General features: G+C 41.7%; 1 protein-coding gene across 1 annotated transcript; it reads left to right on the forward strand.

Annotated features, from left to right (window-relative positions):
- Positions 1-1,869: 1,869 nt before the first annotated feature.
- LOC311056036 (SH3 and cysteine-rich domain-containing protein 2-like) lies at positions 1,870-27,241 on the forward strand (the record flags this gene model as incomplete). The annotated part of the gene is made up of 11 exons (XM_084072380.1): positions 1,870-1,962; positions 13,709-14,057; positions 15,490-15,584; positions 17,926-18,010; positions 20,292-20,407; positions 21,472-21,532; positions 21,753-21,847; positions 22,113-22,201; positions 25,347-25,398; positions 26,151-26,288; positions 26,964-27,241. The coding sequence occupies 11 exons, from the start codon at positions 1,870-1,872 to the stop codon at positions 27,060-27,062; spliced, it is 1,272 nt and encodes a 423-aa protein (XP_083928506.1). The 3' UTR covers positions 27,063-27,241.

Genomic DNA, 27,241 nt, shown 5'->3' on the forward strand with positions numbered 1-27,241 from the left:
TTCTTTTACTGCATATCCACACAAGAATGCAGCTACTTAAATTCAAGATTCTGGAGAATGTTCCAGAAATTCATCCGTTATAATCTGCTATGCCTTGGCACTGCTAAGACAATGGAAAAGCAGAGAGGAATAATTATGAATATGATATTCATGAATGTTCCGCTCATCTTTTCCAAACCCTTGTTGGTCCATTTCTACACTCTCTGAGAAAAATGAACTCTTTACTGTGTGATAGAGACCCCCTCACACATTGCAGTATCTCTATGCCCCAACTTTATTCCACCATAAAAGGCTTCTGAGTGCGTGGAACCAACTTTGATATTGGGCTTTTGTGAAATACATCTGCATTCTGGCTTTCAGTGGGGAGAAAGTATGGCTATTCCTGAGGCCTGAGTATTAACACATACAGAGCTGTCACTTCACATTCACCTTCACTCTGTGACCACATAGGCCTGCAGTATGTATTATTATTTTCTATTCTGTCTGTAGTGCAGTACAGGAATGTGAAAAGCAAGGGACAATCAATACAAATCCACACACCACATATAAAGCCGGGCGGGGAATAAGTGTTACACAGTAAGCAGTGCCTCTATTGGGTACCTTTAGTCCTTAGGCACATGGCAATTATAATTGCAGTGTGAAGATTGTCCATGACAATTGACAGAAGTGTTGCTGAGCTTGATTCAGGGCTGTCACCATGGCCACCAATTAGGCCTAAGGCTCTGGGAGCTGTAGGAATATTCTGCGTTTGATTTAGGTGGGGAACCTTTTACTAGCCAGAGATAACATGAATACACATAGCCTACACACGAAGATAACAGTTGGGTAAATGTGTAGAATACTTAGAAATGTGGTTTCTCTATCACTTCTAAACTAGTCCAACTCGTCATCCCATATGTGGGTCATATTTCTATTCAGGACAATCAACGCTGGCTCTACTCACTGGAAAGGAAACCAGTGCTGTTTCTGATCAAAAAGTCTCAGACCTCATATGACAAGTCTGTGAACTTTTTGTACCGATATATAGGCTACAGTGGAAATAAAATCCATTAAACAGGAGCTCATGGCAGCAAGACCGAGCAGCGATGAGGGAACTGGGACGTCATACTTAATAACGCTGACCTTATGCTGCATCAGCTCCGCGTGTGTAATTTATAGTAACCATCGGGGAGTTATCCTATATTTAGACTTATCGCAAGCCGCACCCATGGCCACGAATCCTGCATTATGTCGAAAATAATCAATTTGAGCGTGGTTGTAAAAGTGCTCCAATCATGCGTCTCAGACGCACGGGAAGGCGTGCCTCCGTTTGCGGTTAAATTGAATCTCACATCAGCGGTGCATGCTGTCGTCCAACTGGACTGGAGTGTGGTGGAGCGTCAACCCAGGTATCTCTGGCGAGTTCCTCCCGTTTTCTGGATTTGGTTATATTCATGTTATGGTGTGTTTTTATGTTGGTGGTTCCGTTGCTGATTCAACCCTCTGACCGCAGGATGGTGGGATTGGGATTTACTGGAACTTTGTGATGCGCAACAATGGGACTGGCACTTAATTGGAGAAAGTATACCCGCTCAGATTAAAGCTTCCCTGAATGCTTGTCCTGACATTACCCCTGAAGCATTGAAACCAACGGTGTGTATAAATCGGATAATAGACCACTACTACAGCTGGCGCGGAGAGAACAAATGGCCATCCACCGTTTACTGAGCGCGTAAATCCCTGTAATGTAGTTAATTGTCACACTCTTTCAAAATTATACAGACAAACCGACAAAGCCGGATTTTCCCAAACCACAAGCCAGCAATTAAGGGATTAAGAAGTTGCTTCGTGTTTCTTTCAATCGACTTTCTACTTCGGAGGGAGCCGGTGATGATGACAGAGAACAATGACATGGAGAGCGAGCCGCAGCTCCAGCGCCCTCCTCCATGCGCCCTGAGCATCCAGCCCACACATGCGTCCAAGGCAAGTAGAGGCTATATCAGTGGTTCTCAACCTTTTCAGCCCCGTGACCTCCCAAAAAGAATCATATTTGAACTGGGGACCCTCCACCCTGATGATAAGCACTTGGAATGTAGGAGTTGAGGCATTCGATTTAGATGCCTCAACAGATAGATATTGTGAAAATAGCAGATCTACAAGCTCACAGCTCGCAACGCCAGGCATTGTGAGCTTGTAGATTGGCTATTTACCCCAAAAATTGCCTCTTTCTTATATAATTTCACAAGTTTGTCAAGGTTTGACCAGTTTTTATAGTATAGTTTGTTGATTACTTTTGAAAAAAAAAATGAAAAAAAATCACGTGGGGACCCCCTGGAGGTCCTGACCCACAGGCTGAGAACCACTGTCATTTAGATTTACACAACATTCTGCCACGGGGCAACAATTTTTCGAGGCAGATGAGCCTATACTCATTGCTGGTCATCAATCTTTTTTAATATGTTGCCTATAATTATTTCTCCTTATTAGGCTATTTCATAAAGGCCTAATGATTTATTCTAGCTTTATTCTTTACTCTATTTTTCCCCCCACAATGTCATTTTCAATTAAGGGTGATTGCAGTGAAGCTTACTGAAATTGTGAAAAATATTAATTTAATCACTAGCCTATTAATTATCGGGAGTAGACATTGGCTATTGAGACAGGGAGGTTTGTGATCATGGTTTTAAATTGTCTATATGTTAGTGGAGAATAGCCTAGATGTTTAGCATGTGTTCAATATTAATAAAAAGCTGACTTTCCAAATTCAGACCATGCTTTGGGGACCTTAAAGGGCAAGACCAATTTGGTAGAGGTATGGGTTACCTTGCCATGATGTAACTCCAAAGGTGGACAATAAATCAAAAATAATTTCTCCATTGATTAGAAATTGATGATTCTAAATATGCTCCTCATTGACTTACATTGTATGGTGAAACAGCTCTCAAAGTCACTCTATTAGCCCATAAACGAATGTAAACAAAGTTGATTCTGAGTTCTGACAGTATAGAACATCACCAAAAGCAGTACTGTTTGTTTTTTTAATAAAAATATTAACTTCCTGTTGATATCGCTATTTATATTAGGAAGAAAACCCGGACTGGGTCCGCGGATCCGCATCTTCAAATAGTAAAATCAATTAGAATTATCAATTTCTAATCAATAGAGCAATTATGTTTTATTTCTTGTCCACCTTTAGAGTCACATCATGTCAAGGTAACTACACAACCCAAACCTCTACAAAAGTGGTCTTGCCCTTTAAAGGGTTAGTTCAGATTTTTTGAGTCTTTTCTGTAGGAAATACTTACCATTAATGTAGTGGTTGCAAAGGTATTAATTGATTTCCAGAGTCCCGTGGTCAGAGTTATGGTCCGTTTCTGATAAATATGAAGTAGTTCCGGTAGATTAGTAGATTTGGTGGGGGCCGCTCATTAAAAATAAATAAATTTAAAAAACTAACGTCATTTGTATTGTTGACCTATTCCTACCATATAGAGCAGGTTTCGTTCAATATCGACCCCTCTGTCACATGGTACTAATGTTTGTGTCCAGAATCACTGCGCCGTGGCAGCCTACTCACGCACAAAATATATGACACAAAAAATAGTACCATGTGACAGAGGGGTCGAAATTGAACGAAACCTGCTCTATATGGTAGAAATAGGTCAACAATACAAATGACGCTAGTTTTTTTAATTTTTTTATTTTTAATGAGCGGCCCCCACCAAATCTACTAATCTACCGGAACTACATTCATATTTATCAGAAACGGACCATAACTCTGACCACGGGACTCGGGCAATCAATTAATACCTTTGCAACCACTACATTAATGGTAAGTATTTCCTACAGAAAATACTCAAAAAATCTTAACTAACCCTTTAAGCATCATAGCACCAGTTACAGTAGATAGGTTCCAAAGTTCAAATCCAGCATCATTGCCATATAAGGTGGCAGCCTTCCGATAATGGCCTTATAAACAGGTACCTGTTTATTATGCCTCCTCTCTGCCAGAGAAGACCATCCCACCTTATCATACAGGTTTCAGCTACACCAGCTTTCTGAGAGTATCTAGGGGTTTAAGGAGCAGCATTTCTATACATTGCATCCCCATTATCCAACACTGATAGGAAATCATAGGGAAGCTGGTTCGAGTTCTGAAAAAAATAAATAACAATAATAATTTGCTGACACATTGTCTATCTGTGGTATTAAAATGTAAAATTATCATCAAGCCAGATGCCAAGATATTCATATTCAGTGACACTGTCAGTGTTTGTAACTCCCATCCGACGCATATAGACTCAGGTTCCTTGTACTGGTGTTTATTCATTTGAAAACATCGTAGAACTGACAGTAGGCTACATACAGAAAAGACAAAAAACAAAACATCAACTTGGGCATTCAGACATTTTACATAAAATGTGTGACTTTCAATAATAAGATTAACAACAGTTACTGACCACTTTGCCTGCTTGCACACGAATGGGGGTGGGGTCGACTTGGACACTTCAGTCTTTCTGCAAAACCTTTGCTTTTCTCTTCTTTACATTCTTTTATTTCACTTTCTTCTATTTTACTTTAATTTCTTTCTTTCTGTTAAACTCTCCTCTCCTCCTGCTCTCTCACAGTGGAATGAGTGCTGCTGCTGCCCTCTCAACCACAACAGGTGTCGCCAAACCAAAACTTGATTACAAAACGCAGCTGTAACAAGTGACACCTAATTGAAAACCTCCAACACATAGAACACACTTAGAGCGCCCCCAAGAGACATGTCACTAGAAGGACAAATACACAAAAATAAACAATGACCTGATGCCAGCAGTAACAGTGTTAGTTAGATCCACGATGCAGTGGATAAATGCATGCTATTATAATCAATATTTATGTCTCAAATGGCATGAATTCTATATTTACATTAAGTTCCAGTTTATGATTAACAAGAGCTTCCTTCAGAGCATTAAAAGTAAAGTTGCAGGTTCTCAGTGGCTATTTGTACAGAATCAGCAATACAATACATATAGTGTCATCAGCATAAATATGAACAATAACTCAATGAAGAGGCAGTAATCACAGTATTGTTAAATGGTGAAGAGGACAGAATCCAAAATTGACCACATTTGCATTGTTTAGTGAAGAGACTTCAAGTCGAAAATAGTTACACTTTTGGAGAAGAGCGCCACTCATCAATGTCACTTTTTTAGACCGGACAAATCTAGCATCCAACCCCTCTCCCTTTCCTTTCCCTGTGCGGAAGATCAACAAACATGAGTTTGATCCTCCTGGCTGAGGCTGGCTGACAACCCGGTCATTTATGACCGGTTATCATAACCTAAGAAGTCCATGTTTACCATTATTTCAACTACACTATTTGTGCTAATAACGCAGATGACACAACGATCAAGCTCTGTGTGTTTATTAGAAGCACTCTGGACATGAAATACAAAGTGTTCTTCCGCTCAAAAACACTTTCTGTGGACCCTAAGTGACAGCCCATGCCTGGACTGAAGGTCTGAGAGCACGCACGCACGCACGCACGCACGCACGCACGCACGCACGCACGCACGCAGCCAAACATCCATGAGAGAGTTTTGGCAAAAATATCTGTTGTGTTGTCATAGGCCTTTTCACACTTGACAACATAAGCATTCTAGAAATGGGGCCAATTTTACTTCCTTGTGCAATGTTTGGAAATATCAGTAGCTGACAGTAAACAAAGTTGGACCATAGCAGTTCCCTGGCAACGCAATTCCACTGAAAAGAGCTGTACTTGGTGAGCTCAACAATACCCAAGGCCGGTTAATATGTTGTTTTGTTCTTTATCAGCCTCAGGTGTTCATATGAAAAACCATTAAGGATATCAGTTTTTAAGGACATTAGACATTGGAGGCGAAAATGAAAATATTTTCGCAATGCCTCGAACGGGATGCTTTGAAGAAAATGCCATTCATTAGGATAAAAGTCAAAGTGACTAATTCCCCCTACACACAAACACACACACACACACACACACACACACACACACACACACACACACACACACACACACACACACACACACACACACACACACACACACACACACACACACACACACACACACACACACACACAGAGGTGCAGAGGGACAAAAGGACGGGGCCAAGGACAGACCCTTGGGGCAACTCCGGTCAACAAAGTGCATACTGTAGGGCTTAAGTGGTTAGTCACCAACTCAGTTTCTAGTTGTTATCTTTGTCTCTGCTCTCCCAATAGACTGAGGTGGTGTTGCACTGCGAGGCTCTGTGTCATATTGACACTCTAACCGTTCAGCCCCCACCCACATTGATTGGCTTCCGTTCCATTAAATGCTTGAGGTGGTTAATTGCTGCATAATTCGAGCTCTATTGGATACCTGGAATTTAACAGTGAGAATCCCTGCCCATAGGAGTCTATTCAAAAATCTATCAGAAATTGTCTTTTCTTGTTTTGTATCTTATAGTTGCTTATACTCTGATGTGTTTATCATGTTACTAAAAATTCCAATTAAAAAAGTATTTTTAAAAAATCTATCAGAAGCGCACTGCAATTAATGTGAACTCAACAAAACATTGAAGTCTAGACTATGGAGATGATGAGGTTTAGTCTATTGTCCTCTTCCTCATATACCAACAAATCATTCTATATCTATCCACGTCCTAACCAATCTGTGCACATTTATTTCAAAACATATTTTAATTAACCCTGCTAAAGATAATTAAGGAGCTGCAGGTACTAGAGCCCCACCATGTGTCCATAAGATGCTCGTTTTTATTTTTACTTGGATAAAGATGGCAGGGAGGAAGAGGGAACAACTCACTCTGATAAAAGATAGATGTGTCTTGAAATCTGCCAGCAATGACTCTCTAATATAGATGGATATCAAAAACAAAAAACAGTGGGAAATGCTGCCAGAGAGTGAAGTGGGGAGGTGGGCAGGCATCTTGATTGTTGCCGCTGGCACTCAGCGACGGCACCAAGGCTGACTGTGGCTTGTCTGGAGGAGCAGATGAAATTCTTGCAGAGCGAGCACAAGCCAACAGTATGCACTCACTGTGCTCATTGCTGCTCTATCACTCAAGCTTCTTATTCCCTGAGGAAAGTACACAGGTGTATATCTGAAAAAAATAAGCTCATGACTTATATACTGTACTGTAGGAGGCTTCAGTGGAGGCTCTAATGGAAGCTTAAAGAAGTAGTTCACCCAAATAATTACTTATTTTCTATCAATCACACCCCATGAAGCCTTGAATTCATGGAGATTTTTTAGTTTTTGTCGCATTCCTGAGCCATTTGATGACCGGGTCATCGGTCTCATTACAGGAGACTCTTTTAGTCTCCTACCGTAGACTCCGCCGGTCATCAAATTATTAGCCTAGCTTAACACCCCCCCACACACACACAAACATTCTATTATCTCTCACTTATCTGTGTTATCGCGTTAGACAACAGGGACATGGGAAAAACATAGCATTTGTTCAAAAGTATATTTTGAACTGTGGATGTATGTTCTTCATAGATATATTTCAAGCCATTCAAAATATATTTCCTCCTATATAGAAGGTATATTTTTAATCATAAATAAAGGAGGGTTAACAGACGGACAGGCTGAAGATGACCAAGGTCTTAATTAATTGATTTAACACCTTTACTGCTGTGGTGCTTATTAATGTGACACTTTCACCGCATACCCACAGGGGTGTGAGCTGGAAAAACTGGACATGACATGGGTGGCAAGAACAGATAGCAAAATAATATTTACACTTATAAGTGTTAATTTAAATATTAATGATGTTTGTATAATCCTCAAAAAGGAGAAGTGTATTTATGATGTAGTTGTATGGATGGCAGACTTGTTTTTGCGTGTCGTGTGTGAATGGTGGTTGGGGGGGAGGGGTTGATTAGTGAATGACGAATTGTCTTGCAGAGGCTGACGTGAAGGTCACTGTGGGTGAGGACAGAGAGGGTCCTCAGTGAACTAACATTCATTTCATTGTGATTATCCTTACTGTTCCTTACAATTGACAGCTTAATTTTGAGTCAATGTAAAATGTACCCTTGGTTGAAGAGTCAGTCTGACATTATGTTAGCAACGAGGAGGGAGCCAAAAATGTGGACAGAAACTATCAAATGGAGGATAGTGAATCAATGGAGGGGGCAATGAACACCTGCTGAGTAAAAGGATTAGCACAAGGGAGAAATCCTCGTCAGCATTCCATTTGTGAAAGAAATGCACCTGAGGTTGTAAATCCTGCCCACTGCAACATATATTGTTCTACAACTCTCGATTGTGACCTTGACCTTAAATCTTTCTGATCGAAAATGTAAGCATCTCTTTGAGTACGCCTACTGTTCATTCACACCAAGTTTCCTGTCTGTTCCCGAGTTATTATGATAAGTGTCAGACCTTGACCTTGATTGTGACCTTGAACATTACCCTTTTGGACCCCAAAGTGATCCTCTCTTCAGGGCAGGCTACTGGTCTTTCTCTTCAAGTTCCATGACAATCATCCATCTTCAAGTTATCTTGATAACAAATGAGCAAACAGACTGATTACAATATCCAATATCCAGCATAATAGATTGATATGGATTGGTTAATGCAGAAACATTGTGGTCTGTGGTGAACAATCAAGATATGCCTCACGAAGCCCTTATATTTATGTCACTACAACAGACTCTTGAATGACAAGCCTGTCAGTTCTTCCAGAGTAAACTGTAGGAACAGGGGAACTTTCTGACTAGGCTTTTTGAGCTCAGAGGTGAAGTCAGCAATTATTTTGTTGACAACCAGTTTCACTTTTCGTCGTAGTTGCACAAAAGACCTGACAATAAGACCGTGACACAATAAGACTTGAAACATGGTTTGCAGTCCACTTGAAGTCTCCCCTCTCTAATCCCAAACCTCTCATTTCAAGAGCAAGAAGCTACTGGAGCTATCTTATAGTTGAAACCATACCAATTCAAACAACAATCACTGGTCTTGTCCAAGCGAGCACTGCAAGTGTTGAAGCCCCTAGCAACAACCTACTTGAACTTGAACTTGTGTGAGGCTGGCTTATTTTCAACTGACATCAGTGAAGTATCACCAGAGGCTGAATGCTGAGAAGAAATACATTGTTTCGAAAATGTAATATCATGTGATGCATTTGGCTAATAGTTCATAGTGATTCACAGAGTGATTACCCCTGGGGCAGGCCACTACCACAATAGTTGTTGTGGTGAGACCTGAGGGTGCCCTTAGATTTGGAAGTGGGTGCACAGTTTTTAAGTCATTGTAATCAAAATACATTTTGATTTGTACAACCAACAGTTCAAGAGTTATAGCCCAAAATGTAATGCAACCTGGTATAGCGCCACCTTGAGAAATATTTGGGAGTGTCTTCCTTTGGCTACAGGGCATGCAAAGTTTACACACACAAACGCACACACTACACACGCACACACACACACACACACACACACACACACACACACACACACACACACACACACACACACACACACACACACACACACACACACACACACACACACACACACACACACACACACACACACACACACACACACACACACACACACACACACACTTACTTACTTGCTTATGGTAGTCCATCGTGGCCGATGAAGACTTCTGCTACAATTTGTGGGTCCTTTGATGACTGTATAATCCAATGCGGGATGCACACTGTCTGCCACAGACAGGGCAAGTGAAAACCTGACCCGATGGGGCAGGTGCAGACTTGGCCAACACACACACACACACGGACACACACGGACACACACGGACACACAGACACACGGACACACACGGACACACAGACACACGGACACACGGTCAAAGACACGGACACACACACACACAATAGTCTTATAGCCTGGCATGACCAGACTAATATCACTGCTTAGATATTAGTCTGGAATCTTTTTTTACATTTATTAAAATTTTACTTTAAAGCCGTAAAGTTCTTGTTTTTGTATGTGTGTGACGTGTATCATGTATCTCACATATAAAGTTTCAGCAGACAGTACTACCCAGAGCTATTGAGATACAGAGTTACGACACTATAGACTTATTTTTAAACATAGAATAGCCATATCAAATTCAATATTCAATAATTTATTGCCAAAACCAACTCACAGTTGATTTGTAATTTGTTTATGTGTGCTAAGAGAAAACAACGAGAACAAGAAGAATGCAGAAGTACCGCTTGCCAATCGGGCGACCAATAGTTCATTACTGTCTAGTTCCAAACATTAAATTCTCATGGTGGGTATTGTTGAAGCACACGTGATACATACCTCCAGAAACTTGCAATGTTGTTGCAAGCTGTTGTTTGCAACGTGCTAATCCTTTGGGATTTAATTATCTTAAATTTGCCTTCTTTTATTTTCATTTTTAGCCCCACATGTGAGGGTGTGGGGATTGCAATATAGGTCAGTTCAAACCACTTTAATCAGAGTGCGTGTAGCTAGCAGGGCTTTTAAAATTCTTTTGTTGTTTATTGATGTGCTCCTATACCTTCACAATAAGTCTCTGTATAAAAGTACATCATCAATAGGAAATAGCCCTTTGTTGATAAATCCTGATCTTTCAAACCCCACTGGGCAAGATCTTTTTTTTTCTTTCTTGCTTCAATTATTTCTTTGTTGAAGAGCCATACATTCCAGTGACAGGAAAGCTGCTTCTTTGACGTATGTCTCAATAAAGTATTGATTTCGGACACTTATGTGTAGAATGTGCGGTGGTTGTTATATGGATCGATAAGGTTTGAAAAATGGTCTTCTAAGGGTTCCCAGAGACAGGCAGTGAATCCATGGTATGCAGTGGTGTGATTGGTGTTGGGGAGATATTGACAGAGGTGATGTAAGTCGGTGCAATGTTCTGCAATGTCTGCAAATTGAGAGAAGGGCATGCCCGCAGCACTAAGGTTAAGGTCACTTGAAGGCCAGTAGTAGTCTGTACCTTGAATATCAGGTAAAATCATGAATCTACAGTATACAGTATGTCTTCTTTTGCATTGTTTTATCATATTATTGTCAGATTGTATTAATGGTATTCTCATGATCACATACAACCTAATGCACATACATCAGGCTTAATATTTTTCCCTGGCATGTCTGTAGCAGCGGGTATTATCATTGAATTGCGGTCGAGTTACACCATTAGCAACTCATTCTCATTCCCGTCGCAAAGATGACACAACACAGCAACTGTCAGTGGATAATACACTTCTATAGCACATTTGCAAAACACATCTCGGTTATAACATGAACAGCAAACAAATGGAAGATTGTCATAATATTGTCATAATAATAATAGTTACAATAAAAAAAAAACAGTAGGCCAAAAATTGTGTTAAAAGAAAGTGATTGTAATAGGGGGCTTGTAACAAGTAATTTAAAATATACTGTCTTATAGCCTTGGGTGGGGTTGATTGTTACAAAGAGATAAGTATGATTAATTACACGGTTTATTGGAATCAAATGGGTTTCATTTTTGACTTAGCCTTACAAGCATGCTCAAATCAGTTGATATAAAAACGGATGTCACCAAGAATTCCCTTCAAGCTTGCACACAGAGACAGACGATTAGATTAGCTTTAATTGAGACATGTGTTCCTGCACAGTGCAAGATGCTACGCCAGCACTCATTTCCTCTGATTGAGAGAGCTCAGAGCAAGGCTTCGTGAGGCTTCACACAGAGAAGTGGGTGACGTGAGTGTCAGAGCAGCGTGGTGTGGACAAGCCAACACCATGGGGCCACAACGGAAACAAGCCTTCAGGCCGGTTATCCTTTTAGCATTATTGTACCTCTGTACTTTTTGCAAACTGTTAATGAAGTATTCAATCAATCAATCAATCAATCAATCAATCAAAAAAAAAGATGTGACCAAAAGACAGAGTGCCCTCGAGCTCATGGCTCCCATGCAAAAGTAAGTCACATAAAAACAGCGTCTGGAATGCTTTTAGCTGGTATGATATTAACAATTTAAGGACCGATTGTATGTAGAGGTTATTCACATCATAACATACTTATTAACTGTCGCTGTGTCTGCCTGTCACCCCCCCAAACTCACACACTCTCTCTCACACACACACGCGCACGCACACACACGCACACGCACACGCACGTGCGCGCACACACACACACACACACGCACGCACGCACGCACGCACGCACGCACGCACGCACGCACGCACGCACGCACGCACGCACGCACGCACGCACGCACGCACGCACGCACGCACACACATTACGGATGTAGGATATACACATAAACACTTAGACTCTTAGAGAAACTGTTTTAATCTCTTATTCCCTGGGACACAGTGCCGTAAACGGCGGCTCCCGATGAAGTGATTAAAGCCGGGGCTGAACTGAACTGAACGGCAGGCTGGCAGACAGATTGTGCACACGGGGAGTGTCTGTGGCGTACTGATTATCTGTCCCGCTGTCCGTCCCCTCTGATCCCCATTTATTCTTCCCAAGCAGCAGGGCCACGCCTCCATGAATACACTGGTCCTCGCCTGTCACTGCATTGTCAGGGTAACAAATAGCCCACCACACCCCCGGAAAAATACTATCATCTACATTCTACTGTATATCCACAACCACGGGCTGCTGTCAGGGGACATGTGTTCATCCAGCCAATCAATAGCTAGATGGATATACAGCACAAAGCCACGACGGGGGCCAATGTGATGCCTCGTCGGCTGTTTACAGTGTGAGGGCCATCAGTCATGCAGGACAGCTTGGTCAATACAAATAACAAGATACACGCCAGGGTAGTCACGTTACTATTTACCACAAACTTGCTGTGAGATGTAATGCTATGTTATTACGTGTGTGTGTGTGTGTGTGTGTGTGTGTGTGTGTGTGTGTGTGTGTGTGTGTGTGTGTGTGTGTGTGTGTGTGTGTGTGTGTGTGTGTGTGTGTGTGTGTGTGTGTGTGTGTGTGTTTGTTTCTGTGTGTGCGCGCACGCACGCTTGCATTTGTGTGGATGTGCACGTCGACATCATGTGCATGTTCACCGCCGTCTCTCTATTCATCTGTGCACACGTGTGTACGTCATGAGGGCCATAGGAGCAGCGCGTCAGAGACTGGGATCTATAGTATCTGTGTGTGTGTGTGTGTGGTGGTGACGTCCTGCAGACAAACCAACAGCTCAGGAACAAGCTCTCATCAGATCAGGAGGCCTCAGGATAGGCTGTTGATATATGATACGGTTGTGTAAACGGTTGTGTTTCTTTTCATTACTAAAACCCCTCAAGCAAGCACTGGTACCGAGGCAATTCCAAATAATACGCACACATGCAATGGTCCTCAGTGTAAAACCATTGTGTTCAAAATTATTGTGCAAAATTACAGACTTGTCCCCAATGCTCAGGTGGTTATGCTTTATTGTGTTGTTTTCTTGTGGGATAATACTATTATGTTGTATTGTATCATGAGTCATCCTGTCCTGAAGGTCTAGAGGTAAATAAGAAAGTGATGTGTTTATGGATGCTTGTATATTGCCCTGTGGGTTCCTGAAGGTGAATAATGTTTATTGTTCCCTAGTGCTATGCAATGTTTATTCTCCCAATATTTCTCATTGTACTTTCTGTCCCTGTGGGTGTGTGTGTGTGTGTGTGTGTGTGTGTGTGTGTGTGTGTGTGTGTGTGTGTGTGTGTGTGTGTGTGTGTGTGTGTGTGTGTGTGTGTGTAGCTCCAGAGGCTGAAACGGTCCATGTCTTTCAAGTCCATCATGCGCAGTAAAAGCGTGGAGAATTTCTTCCAGAGGTCCTACAGCGATGCTTGCCCACCACCAGACCTCATCACTGACCCTCCGCCACCTTCTCCACCGCTGCCGCCTGGCTCGCCTCTTGTCTGCGACCGCTCGCCGTCTATTTCGCCGTCTCTCAGCCCCAACCCCTCAGTCTGCTCCCGCTCGCCGTCCCTCAGCCACTCCCCCTCGCTGTCCGCAAAGCCTCCCCGGCTGCAGATAAACCACAGCTTCCAGGAGCACGTGTTCCGCAAGCCCACTAACTGTCAGCACTGCAAACACATGATAGTCGGTAAGATGTCAAATCTACTCCCTGGTACCAGCCTCTGTGTTTACCGTGTGCCAGGCCCTACCACCTTCATCACCGCCATCATCATTTTATAGTCAGGTTTTGAAAATGAGGGCCGCCGGGGGCCAATTAAAGGAGAAAATGTTTTTTTTTTGTTTTTGTTTACATAAATCATATAATAAAAAAATAATAATGAAAAAAACCTGTTCAATTCAAATTCAATTCATTGTGACAGTTTAACCACTTTCAAGCTGGCCCCCCACATATTTTCAATTATAGCATAAATAGCCGATCTACAAGCTCACAGGGGGGCTGCAGCCAGAGGCTATGGATTTTTCCTTTTAGCTATTTGGAGGCAGGATAAAGTTTTGGAACCCCCTGCTATAATGCACAATGGGGAAACGATTAAAGACAGATACGTCACTCAGCCTTTTATGTATAGGCTTGCAATTGTGCAAATCCATACAGTTTAGAGTTCAGCACTGAACAACAGAAACAACGGGAAGCTTTATGCATTTCCCTTCATACAGGTGTTTTCTGGTGTGAGGATGCCAGCTCTGGAGACTCAGGTGTTGAATGCTGTTGCTCCTGATTTGCATGGAGTGTTAGATGACCTCTATATGAGCATATAGAGGTCATCTAACACTTGAACTTCCATGCTACCCACTTCCTCTACGAAATCCACTTCCTGTCACTGTGATCGATTGCATTCTCTGCCCTACTCCTCTGTTTTTTCCCACATGTATTGTTTTGCATACAGCATGCTTTTTGTTGTGTATCCCCACGCCCTCGTCCTTTTTCAAATACATTTTTTTCTGCATTCCTGCTTTATTTGTGATAGAAACAGAGAGCAGAGAGACAGTAAAGGCAGCAGAGATATTTCCTGCAAACCATTATTTGTGTTCGTTGCTTGTCTGGTTTTACACTGCTGGATGTAATCCCCATCAAGAATCTGTTGGTTTAAATCAACAATAACAACAACAAAAATGGAATGTACTGTATCTTTTGTTCAATAAATAGTGAATTAACTAGATTACCTAAAGAAAAACAGATAGACGCCAGCTTCCTTTTCGTTTATTTATTTGTTTATTTGTTTGCTGACACTAGATGAGCAACACAAAAATGGGATTATTCAAATCAATTAAAATATGTATAAAACCTACTGGTTTAATTCTCTTCAGGTTTAGGCAGATGTTGATCTTTAATTCGATGGTGTTGGCAGCTTAATAAGACTAGGGCAGCATTTGATTAAATTCACTACCTGAGGAAAAGAAGAAGAAGAAAAAAACAGACTTGAGTCAGAAGAAGGACCTGCTAATATAATCTGGGGCCATGGTTGTTTATTAGCACTCTCTCCCTGCTGCAGATCTCTAGCCTGCTGTGCCTATTTGATCACTCTTGTAGTGTCCCTCTACTCACATGCTTCTCTCCGCAGGCAACTCAAAACAAGCTCTACGCTGTAAAACCTGCAAGATGGCTGCTCATCTATGGTGCACTTCAGAATTGTCTCAGCAGCCGTGTCAGGGGAAGGTGTGTGTTGATTACAACATATTCACACACACACACACACACACACACACACTCACACATACACGCACGTGCGCACGCACCTACGCACACACGCACGTGTGTGTGCACGCACACACGCACGCACGTGTGTAAGAAGGTGAGTGCTGGCTTTTCTTTCTAATTCTACACTCCTGACTTGAGTTCTGAGCCAGTACTTCTTTTTTTTCCACAATCGTGGAAAGGAAATTAAGTCATTAAGTCAATTCCCAATTTTCCCCACGCTCGTGTGTAATCTGTCACTACAGATTCTCCGATATACAGTACATGCAGTCGCCATCCACTTCTTTTTACCTGACAGTGAGGAGTTTCCCCAGCAGGGTGTAGCGCATGCAGAGGAACATGTTATCCAACCCAGTTCTCTCCTTGCTGAACAGGCGCGTAGCAGTCGCTATAGTGCAGCGGCATATATTGCCCTCCCGGTCTGGCTTTCCACCCTCAAACATGGCGGCCAATTGTGTTCACTGTTCGTTGAAGCGCCCCGTCAAGCCAGAGGCACCGTGGAGGATTTGAATCCCTATAGTCTTTGCAGTTAGGGGCAGAAACAAACGCCCTGAGTCAGCACTTCTTAAAGGTCGTGGCCATGGCTTGCAATTAACAGAATGCCAACAGAGCACAGATACATACAGTAAGGACCATATTGTCCATTGTGCATGAGCAGATAGTGCTGATATGACTGAAACAGAGCCATTAATCAGTGGACAACAGGATCCTTCTGGGACCAGACTGAAATACTGGTTATCCATCTAAAACCCTGGTCTGATCCTTGTGTTCACCCACTGGTGCAGGGCAAAATACATTAGAATGCAATACTGTCTGTGGGCCTGTTAGAAACTGATGTATGATTATTATTTTTTGGGTGTATAAGCACTCACGTCACTCCCCCTACCCCTGGGTCATGCAAGTATTGTTTTGTATTGAAATTACCATAGGGAAAGAACTGTGTTCCAAAAATAAACAAATCAGACCTGCGATTTTGTCAGGTATGTGACTCTGTGTCGTTTATGATATTGAGTTAAATTTGATAACCAAAGAAAAACATTTATAAAAATTGTACTTTTTCACCGTCAGTTGATGCTTCATATCCATATGAGTAAAATCGCCCGGCTGACTTGTTTATTTTTGGAACATAGTTCTTATATGACGCGATTTAAGATTCCCCTGTCGGATTTCCAATGTAAAAAATAACTTTGTGAGCAGGGATATAGGGCCCTCTAGCAGCAGACAGTGATGTCAGACTTCGGTGCTCTATAGGGTATACAGTAGTGGAACTTTAAGTCATCAAGAAAATGGCCCCCCCTTTCTTTACAAATCTGTATGACCTTTCAATAATTTTGTGCCTGAGAATTATTTTAGTTAGCCGTATACTGTATAACATTGATCCACAGTGTGTAGCTCTCAGTGTTCCATCTGCAAGTCGGAGCAGACAAATTGATATCTCCTCCGAAACAGTTACTCTGCTTAATTGAGCATGAAATTGCAAATGTGCTGCCAATGCTCATGTACATGCTGTGTATGAACCAGCATACATGTGCGCACAAGTTGGTGAGCTATGGTGATGACATTCAGGGTTGTACCACTGCTGGTTCGTTGAGTCAATTAATCCATTAAGACCGGGAACGGGAACGTGTCATTTAAAGATTTCTTTGGCTATTAAAAAATAGCAGATATACAAGCTCATAGTGCGGCACCGCACTATGAGCTTGTAGATTGCTATTTTTGAAAATTTGTGCAAATCATTGATTTTTTTTTAAATGAACATATTTTACTCAAATCTTTGCTTCTGGGGGGTCCCTAGAAAATATTTTGAGCGGGGTCCATGGCCAAATACATATCATTTTGGGGGTCCTTGACATGAAAAAGGTTTGAGAACCACTGATATTATAGCAACATACGTTTTTTCAAAAAAACTGTTAGGATTTAGAAGACATTTGTTGAATCCCCCAGAATCAAAGATTTGAGTTACAAAAGAAATCGGTGGCAATCGGTGCCTCACTATGAGCTTGTATATCTGCTATTTTTGAATAGCCAAAGAAATAAAAAAATTACACTGATGCGTTCCGGGTCTTAATGGATTAATAGTTTAAAATTACCGGCAAAAGAAGACAAGGCATAATTTGTAGACGTGGTGGGGACAGAAATAAATTATCTGGTTGTGTATATTTGTGTGTGTGCACACGCTTGAGTCTTGCTGTGTTTCCAATTCATTAATTTCAAAACGAGTTCATTGCATTGTCCTCCCTCCAGCTCAAACAGGGAATAATGGAACCGGTAGATCATTCTAGTCTCTCCTCTTCTCCATTAGTCTGGGGCATTCAAGCGAAACTTCAGCTCGCCCAATGTGGTCAACGACCAACTGGCGGTCGTTAAAGAAGTCCAGCCCAGCCAAGGTAAGCACACCTTCTTTAGTGTGTGTGTGTGTGTGTGTGTGTGTGTGTGTGTGTGTGTGTGTGTGTGTGTGTGTGTGTGTGTGTGTGTGTGTGTTGTAATCAACACAAAAGCAGTGTGTACGTGCTTGTTGTTAGAGTGGAAAACACTTTGCCATATACCTTGAAATAGGTTTGTGATTGTCCATCACCTCAATGAATAAGAAGTAGTATGTTCCCACACCCAGCAACATGGTGCTTTGCCCTCTGTCGGGATCAGATGAGACTTGTCGCTTGTCACACCAATGCGCACGCACACATACACACACAGCGAGGCAAGATTAATTGTATATCACATTTAAACAACAAGTCTGAATACAAAGCCACTGGAAATGTAGAACTAGCTTTTTAATTGCAATTGATAATTATCTGAGACCAGTGTTTAATATTCCTTGTTCCAATTAAAATAATTGTTCCCATCTTTGGGTGTCATCACAGAAACACTTTTAAAGTAAATTATTGATATTCACGTTCAACCAGCTTTCATGCAGAATCTCTACTTTTGCTTGTTGCTGTTTTTCATGTCTGACAAAAACAAGCTGCGTTTGTTTTGGCTCCAAGTAATTATGATTTGTTCAAAAAGGAAAGGGGTAAAAAAAAGCACAGTGGGATGATCTGGAAAAATAACATTCATTAAACACAGAGGAAAAAATAGATGAGAAAACAGGAGCAGGATTGAAACATTTTATTTCATTACTTTATTTATTCAGGGTTGGCCAATTGAGACCAAGCTCTTATTAGTCACTCACACCATGATTATAAAAATGAAATAACAAAGGCTCTTAAAAAAGACGAAAAAAGAACAGGTGCTGGTGAACAATAATGATTGATTGACTTGCTCCAGGTCTATGAATGGTTTTACATTTTGGCCCAGAAACTCTCAGATTGACAAGTGGGGCAATAATAATCCTACAAATGCCTTCTAAATCAGTAGTTCTCACACTTTCAGAAGTTCTGTGAGCTTGTATGTCTGCAATTTTTTTAATAGCCAACACAAAAATCTAAAATGACACAGATGCTCTCCTGGTCTTAATGATCATCTTAAATAACATGGTCTTCTGTGTCCCATGCAGTTGGGATGCAATTTAATTTCTTAACTTGGTGGCCTTTACCCCCATGCACCCTCAATTGTATGGGCTGGTATTTGGTCCCAACATTTTGGACATTGAGAGGCTTGCTGTTAGGAGGTAATGTGTGAGTGTGAGTGGTGCTTGGTGTGGCACCAGGCGAACATCTCTATCAAGGATCACCACACATGTAGCATGGCTACAGTATGAAGTGTGTTAATGAGCATGCAACACACAGCACAGCAGCATATATACCTACATAAAACTACCTGGCCTCAATTCAGGTGCAGACATTCAAACTTGTAGCTTTTCAGCTACAATAGCCGTTTTGAATCCAAATAGGGCAATTGTGTGACACCTGACCCGAAAAAAAACAACATGTTGTCACCTTTTTCACCTCGGGGCTGTTTCCATGCCTGCAGGTGGAGCTGAATGCCCTGGAAACAGGTTGGCGGAGGCACTGAGCTGCATACCTGATACACAACAAAGAATATGGCCTTGACCTGCTATATACTGTATATAAAGTGTCATAACTTCTGTTTGGCGCTATGTAAATTAAATGAAATTGACTCAGTTGAGTTGGCTACAAAATAGTGTATATATTTGTGTGTGCATGTGTGTGTGTGTGTGTGTGTGTGTGTGTGTGTGTGTGTGTGTGTGTGTGTGTGTGTGTGTGTGTGTGTGTGTGTGTGTGTGTGTGTGTGTGTGTGTGTGTGTGTGTGTGTGTGTGTGTGTGTGTGTGTGTGCGTGTGGCCCATTCTAACCACACTTGTCACCACTGTCAGATGTCTCTTTCCTGGAGAATGAATTGAAGGCCTAAAGGCTTTTTAAGAATATCTATGTTTTGAGTGTTACTTTATTGTTGTAGGCAGACTTGAAATATAGCAGCTAAAAACTGTTGACTTATTTACTGTAACCCTCTGGCTGTTATTTTCAGTTTTCGCCACTGGCCTCTTTCTGTGTTTAAGTGGGTCAATTCGGTCCAGGACTGACTTACTACAGCTATATTTAGTATAGTGCAGGGTGTACAAAATAAGATCAATGTCGGGTGTTACTTCTAAAAGTGTGTGAGTGTGCGTACAGATGCAGGCGTGCGTCTGTGCAGGCGTGTGTGTCTGTGCGTGCATATGTGTGTGCATGTGCACACATGTTCTTCAAACATGTCTGTGTGTTTTCAGAGGCTGCACGTGCACGTGTAGACCCTGTGTATGCCGCCTTGCGCTACGGGACGTCCCTGGCACAGATGAGCCGCTCCAGTTTTGGCAGTACGTCAGAGTCACCCACCCGCAGCCTGGTACGACATCACTCTCAAGACTGGGACAGGATGTTTTGTTAACCACTTCACCATTCAATTGCAAAAATAGTCAATCTACAAGCTCACAATGCGTCGCTTGTAGATCGGCTATTCTCGGAACCTTTCCGCAATCTTTTGCATGTCCCTCGACAATGTTCGCCTATTGTGACATGCCCAAAATTGGGATGCAAGGGTTAAAGTGGTTAATATATCCAGGTATCTGCCGATGTGACCTGACCACCTGGGCTGGCTGTCTGATTCATGGGTCCAATGAAAGTGACACACATAATGACAGATATACAGTGAGAGTTCTGAGAATCAGAATCAGAATTATTTTTACTACCAGGTATCTATGATGAGGAATCTCAATGATATCGATGCATTACAGTGAAAAACGGCAATATGAAGAAATATTTGTATAGTGAGTTCTCAAATTATATTCTGATTGGTTGAAACTTTACCTCGTCGCAAACCTCAGCATGAAAGTTGAATTTCCTCAACTTTTTCACTGCTTTTTGCAGGCTCAGCCTCCTGCAGTAGAGAATTCACTCCTCGCCATAGACAATGCATGGAACTGGAAGTGGAATTCCAGTGATGGTGTGAACTAGGCATAAGGGAATTTGCTGCTAATTCACACATTTGCAAACCTTTTAGATCAGTGGTTTCCAAACTTGGAGAAGAGAAATTTGGTGTCTTCCCGTGACCCAGCATTATGAATGAACTAAAGGCGTATTTCAAAAATAACAAAAATAGCTACCATCTCACAACGCATCATGTGATAGTAGATCAGCTATTTTCACTATTTTTTCTGAACATTTCTGAAATATGTTTGACATTTATTTTTTTATCTTTGAAAAAAAATGTTAAAAACACTGGATATTTACTTTGGCTCCATGGCCAAAAATGGGTTGCGAGTGGGAAACACTGTTGGTGTGGGAAATTCAGCAAGTGAATATCATTCTGACAACAGAAATCCCACTTCCAAGTAGACCTCCTTTGATGTGTTGTGTGATGTGTCTCCTTGATTATCATTCTTTCCTCTCTCTTTATATTTCTTTCTCAAGGGGGAGGGAGGTGAGGAGAAAGAGTGCAGTATGGAGGAAGATATATCTCAGGAGACAGGGGGTAAACACTGCTGTGTATAGCTTTTTATCTCTCTGCTACGTGTAGGCTACTGTGCTTTAGTGCATGCGTTGTGTTTGCCTGCATCGGCGCGTGTGTGTGTGTGTGTGTGTGTGTGTGTGTGTGTGTGTGAGACTGACTTATTGGGAGCAGTTGTGTGCATGGGTGTGCGCACGTGTGTGTTGACTGGCACATTTCTAACCACTTTTGTCACCACTGCCAGATGCCTCTGTCCTGGAGAACGAAACGGGGGTGGACGAGGAAGATGACGGGGACACTGGACAAGCTCAGTCTCCTGCAGAGGACAGTGCTGTGAAGGTGTCACAGTCCCGTCACTCATTTCACCCAGATTATATAAATAACAGTACTAGTCATTAAGCCCGATTTATACTTCGCCGCAGGACAGTGGCGCGAACAGCAGACCTACAAGCTCATAAGGCATTGCATCCGGGAAGTGATGTGACCTTGTAGGTCTGCTATTTTCGGCCTATGGCGCCTTCATGCGACCGAACAAAAATGAGGCTTTATTCAACCTGCAGAATTTGTGTTTTTTAAACCGCCCATCATTTGCTTTACTCTCCAGGTGCCCAGGCGTATTGAAGTTCATTCTATTCACACCTATGTAGCACTCTACAGGTTTCTACCTCAGGAGCAGAATGACCTGGAACTACAGTAAGTAACCACCTGAAAGAGTGTGCACACATGCTCATGTACTTGTGTGCGTGTTTGTGCGTGTTTTACTGCGGCTCTCATGTCTTTCTTGGGGACGAATATGTCCCTGCCATCTGCAGAGGACAGAGCAGGGGCGCCCTTAAGGACGGCTAATTATAAAACCCTCTCAAATCGGCGTCAGCGCGTTGAGCTGCTAGCTAACGTGGCTCCCAGTGGGGGAGTAGATAAAGGTACTGAATAAATGAGAGATGAAATGGAGCGCAGGCACACAAGACAGGATAGAGAGAGCAGCTTGAGACCTGCACAGACATGGAGGGAAAGAAAGGAAAAGGGGATGTCTAGAAGACAGTTAGCCACCTGTGGTGTGTCTTTGTGTGTATGCATGTGCGTGTGCGTGTGCGTGTGCGTGTGCGTGTGTGCGTGTGCGTGTGCGTGTGCGTGTGTGTGCGTGTGTGTGTGTGTGCACGGAAGATTGGGGGCAACTATGTAACACAGAACTAGTGTAATTGGGCCAGCTGCTACTGTTTGCCTTTATTTATACAGGTGAAATTCCATTGAGATTCAACATCTATTTTACAAGAGAGCCCTGTTTAGGGTAGCAGCAGTACAAAGTTTCAACATACACAACATAAACAAACATTCACATAAAAACAGAAACAACTTAAAATAAGTCAAAAAGTACAAACAGAGTCATAAGGCAAGAGAAATAATAGCACACTATAGGAATTCATTTAAAAAACATTTAGGTGTAGGGAAGCATGGAGTCTGCCGATCAGATCGGACAGTAAACTTTTAAAAGACCTATTACTACGTGATCAAGTCCTTAACACACACCTTTACAAATCCATCCTTGGTTTGCTTCCCTCCTACGTTTGTGGGTATATTACACACAAAACCAGAAACTAAAGTTTACGTTCAAGTGACTCCCTGTTTGTCCCTAAAGCTTGAACTGAACTTGGCAAACAAGCCTTCATGGCAAGGCGCTGCCCCTGGCAGCTTGGAATCACTCGCAGACTGATCTGAAGCTTATCATATTTGATCTTAAAATGCTTGTGCAAACCATTCCACAAGCATTGTCTGATTCATCATTCTTCTTCTTAGCTGAATTTGTTGGTGGGGCACACAAAACACATGCCTGCTCTGAGACCTGCATACACGTGTAACATGCACAAAGGCAAGAAAAGAAAAAAAGAGCCTATTCAACAATATATTGCTTGTTTTTGAATTAAGGATGCATAACTGGGCTTATAGACATGAGGCAAATTCAAACTGATTTGTGTTTATTTTTAAGTTGACACATTCAGAGCAGAACATTATGTCCCCAGTGTGTTTGCCCTTTCTGTCAGTGTGACCCCATTTGGCGTGTGTTTACAATATCATCATTTATTAAACTTGTTGACCATATGAACTGTAAGCTACGAAATCAAGTAACTAAATTGAATAAAAGGAAGAAGAAAGAATATTTTCAGCAGATAATTAATAGTAAGATGGTAAACTCTGGAATACATTAAATGAAATTATGGGAAGAAAGAAAAATGCATGTGTCTCATTCCTGGAATCTGATGGTATTTTTTTTTTACAAATCCCAGATATTGCTATTTTAATAACGTTTTTATCAATAAGGTGAACAATCTGAGGCAGAACCTGATCATAATCATTGTGAACTGATAAATAATGAAATAATGGATGGTAAAAGTTGTATGTTTCAGTTCAATTGTGTAGATGCGAGTGATGTTAGGAAACTGCTGAAATCTCTTCCTGAATATGGGTGTGCAGGCACAGACAATCTAGACAGTAAGGTGTTAAACATGGCTGTTGATTACATTTCATGTCCCTTATGTCACATATTTAACAGATGTCTGCTATGCGTGCTGTATCCTACATAGTGGAAAGAGGGAAATATCATTCCACTTCTCAAGGACAATAAGTTACCTTTCTGTGCTCCAAATTGTCGACCCACCGGTAAAAGTATTGGTCCTGCAGTAAAGTCATGGAGAGAATTATTCATGTTCAGGTACAGGATCATTCTAACTATAATAGTCTGACTACCAAATATCAACATGCTTACAGAAAGGATCACGCGACATCAACAGCAGTAGTTTAGTTAATAGGGTGGCTGGGGAACTCTTAAGGTCGAAGGTTAAAAGTTCATGAGATGGAGGGGGATGGTCAAATGTTCATGAGAGGGAGGGGGGACGGTCAAAAGTTTATGGGAGGGGGTTAATGTCAAAAGGTCAATTTGGCAATCAATCATTCAATCAAGCATCACTTCAGTTTAACCACTTACTCAAATGACTGGTGATTGGTTGAGGGGATTGATGGCTCAAAAATTGCAGGAGCAGTTATGTTATATTTCAGTGCCGCATTTGACATCATCATTGATCATGATATTTTACTTGATAAGCTTAAATGGTATTCACTCTCGCAAAAGTTCAGTTGTTCAAAGTATAATTAGGCTTCCCTCTTGTTACACATGACCCTTTGGTGCATGCCTTTTATGGTGGGTGTTAAATGGGGCATTGATAAATGCAAATGACTTAAATTACTTATGACTAACACATGCATGCGCAAACAAAGTGACATCCATGCTTAATACACCTGTGTATTTCATGAATCTGACATTGGTCTTTACAGTACTTAGGAGCATGCAGGGCTACACTAAAGTATATATTATTATATACAGTAGTAGTAATTTAAGAAGAGTTAAGTGAATCAGTGCAAATTTGGTCAAGGCTCAATGTAAAGCAGGTAGTATACTATACAGTATGCTAGGCCAGAGCAGATCCACACGTCCCCACTGCTGTATGCAAGCCCTATTTTAATTAGACCTTTCCACTTTGGTGTCATTTGATTAGTCGCCACTCCAGGGAAGTGTAGGGTTTATCTGCATTTCAACCTGTCTGAGCTGTGATTCAGAAGCTATAACACATTTCTGCAGCCGTATGATAATGTTATCTCTTTTCTGCTCTCTCTCTCTCTCTCTCTCTCTCTCTCTCTCTCTCTCACCCTCACTCTCCCTCTCACTCAATTTCACTCACTCTCACTCTCTCCTTCATCTCATCTCCTCCCCTCCTCCTCTTCTTCCTCTCCATGTTCCTTCTCTCATCCCCCATCCCATATCTTTTCCCTGTTCTCTTATCTCTAGTCCTGGTGATCGTGTGCAGGTCACAGACGACTCTAATGAGGAATGGTGGAAGGTAGGTAATAAATCATTTGCATCTGTTTGTGTTGGCACGTGTGTGTGTGTGTGTGTGTGTGTGTGTGTGTGTGTGTGTGTGTGTGTGTGTGTGTGTGTGTGTGTGTGTGTGTGTGTGTGTGTGTGTGTGTGTGTGTGTGTGTGTGTGTGTGTGTGCGCGTGCGCGTGCGTGCGCGTGTGTTTGTGGTTGTGTGTGTTTTTGGAGGCTCAGGCTGATAGAATAACACATAATTTCCTCTCGGAATAACTTAAAGGGACGAACTTATCCGGCATTGCATATTAAAAGGGGTCTCTACTGAGTCTGAAATAAGGTTCGCGCACCTCAAATGGAAATAAATGTGTGTTCCAACAGAGGTGACAATGACGGGGTTAACCCCTTGAATGTTGTCTAAAGGAAAGACCAAGTGCATGTATCCTCTGATAATGACACAATTGTGCCTTTCTGTGGGAGCTTTAAAGTATTTATAGTTTGAGAATCAACCATTTATTATTCATGGGTAATCCAGTTCATGAATCAATGATAGCCACATCAAAGCTTGAGACTGACTGCAATAAACGGCGAGTCTTAGGATTAGGAACTCTTCTTCTGCTAAGAACAGTGATTAAACTGTTGCCCTAGGACTACTTTAACAAACATTTCACATACAAATGAAAGTAACCCATGCAGAAAATAACATAGGCAATGCCATGTAACATTTCTAAAGGCAGTACATAATAAAGTCTGGTTTCTTGCATGTGCTCTGTGCATTCAAGGGGAAAAGTGGAGACAAGGTGGGCTTCTTCCCTTCTAACTTTGTCCAGAGGGTCCGACCGGGAGAGAGTGTGTGGAGGGTCACCCAGAATGTCCATGGCAACCGAGAGATGGGTCACATGGTGGTAAAAGAATCTCAGGTGAGATAAGACAATCTCACTCTTTTTTTTTATGTAATCATCATCACAGACCAGAGAGAAGTTGGCCTGAGAAGTCTCTATAAAGATACAGAATATCGTTGCTGTCGGGTGGAAACCTTGTATGTCCCAAAACCGTTCTTTTTTTATTATCTTTTTAAAAAACATTTTACAATAGTGAAAATAGCCACAAGCTCACAACGCGCTACGATGTGAGCTGGTAGAACTGCTATTTTTACTACTTTTGTGCGACACTCTTGTATGATAGTCTGTATGGTATACAGTTTTCGGAGAAAAAAAACATTAAAAGTCAAAATATGGAGATAAGAGGTTTCTGCGCGACAGCAATGATACTTACAATTCCAGTTCCAATCTAATGATCTAAATAGATAGATAGTGGAAATTAAATGAGCAATCCTATTATATTATATTATGTGTATATGAAAAAGTGAGAAAAAATATATACAAATAAAAGAAAATAAACATTGAGAGGAAACATTAAAAACAGATCAACTATACAGTATCAATACTGAGTTACGTTTGATATCACAGCCACTGTTATCTGACTCATCTATCTCTCTTGTTTTACCGTTTCCATCACTTCTGTAATCCCCCCCCCATCTCTCTCTCTCTCTCTCTCTCTCTCTCTCTCTCTCTCTCTCTCTCTCTCTCTGTCAGATCTGTGTGGGGAAGAGAGACGACAACGATGGCTATATGAGGCTGAGCAGTGGGAAGAAGAGAGGCCTTGTCCCAGCTGAGTCCATAGAGGAGATCTAACATTAATGCCTAATTTAGACTTTGTCACATGACAGTGTCAGTGTCACTCACTGAAAATAACGGATCGACAAGCAAAATAACATGTTGCACTTTTTAGTTTGTAATTAGTATTATTATTAGTTTGCTTTTCTTATTAACACGGTCATGTGACAAAACATAAATTGGGCTTAAGGCTCGCT

Source organism: Gymnoscopelus microlampas (assembly GCF_963454915.1).
Source record: "Gymnoscopelus microlampas genome assembly, chromosome: 11".
Taxonomy (NCBI): domain Eukaryota; kingdom Metazoa; phylum Chordata; class Actinopteri; order Myctophiformes; family Myctophidae; genus Gymnoscopelus; species Gymnoscopelus microlampas.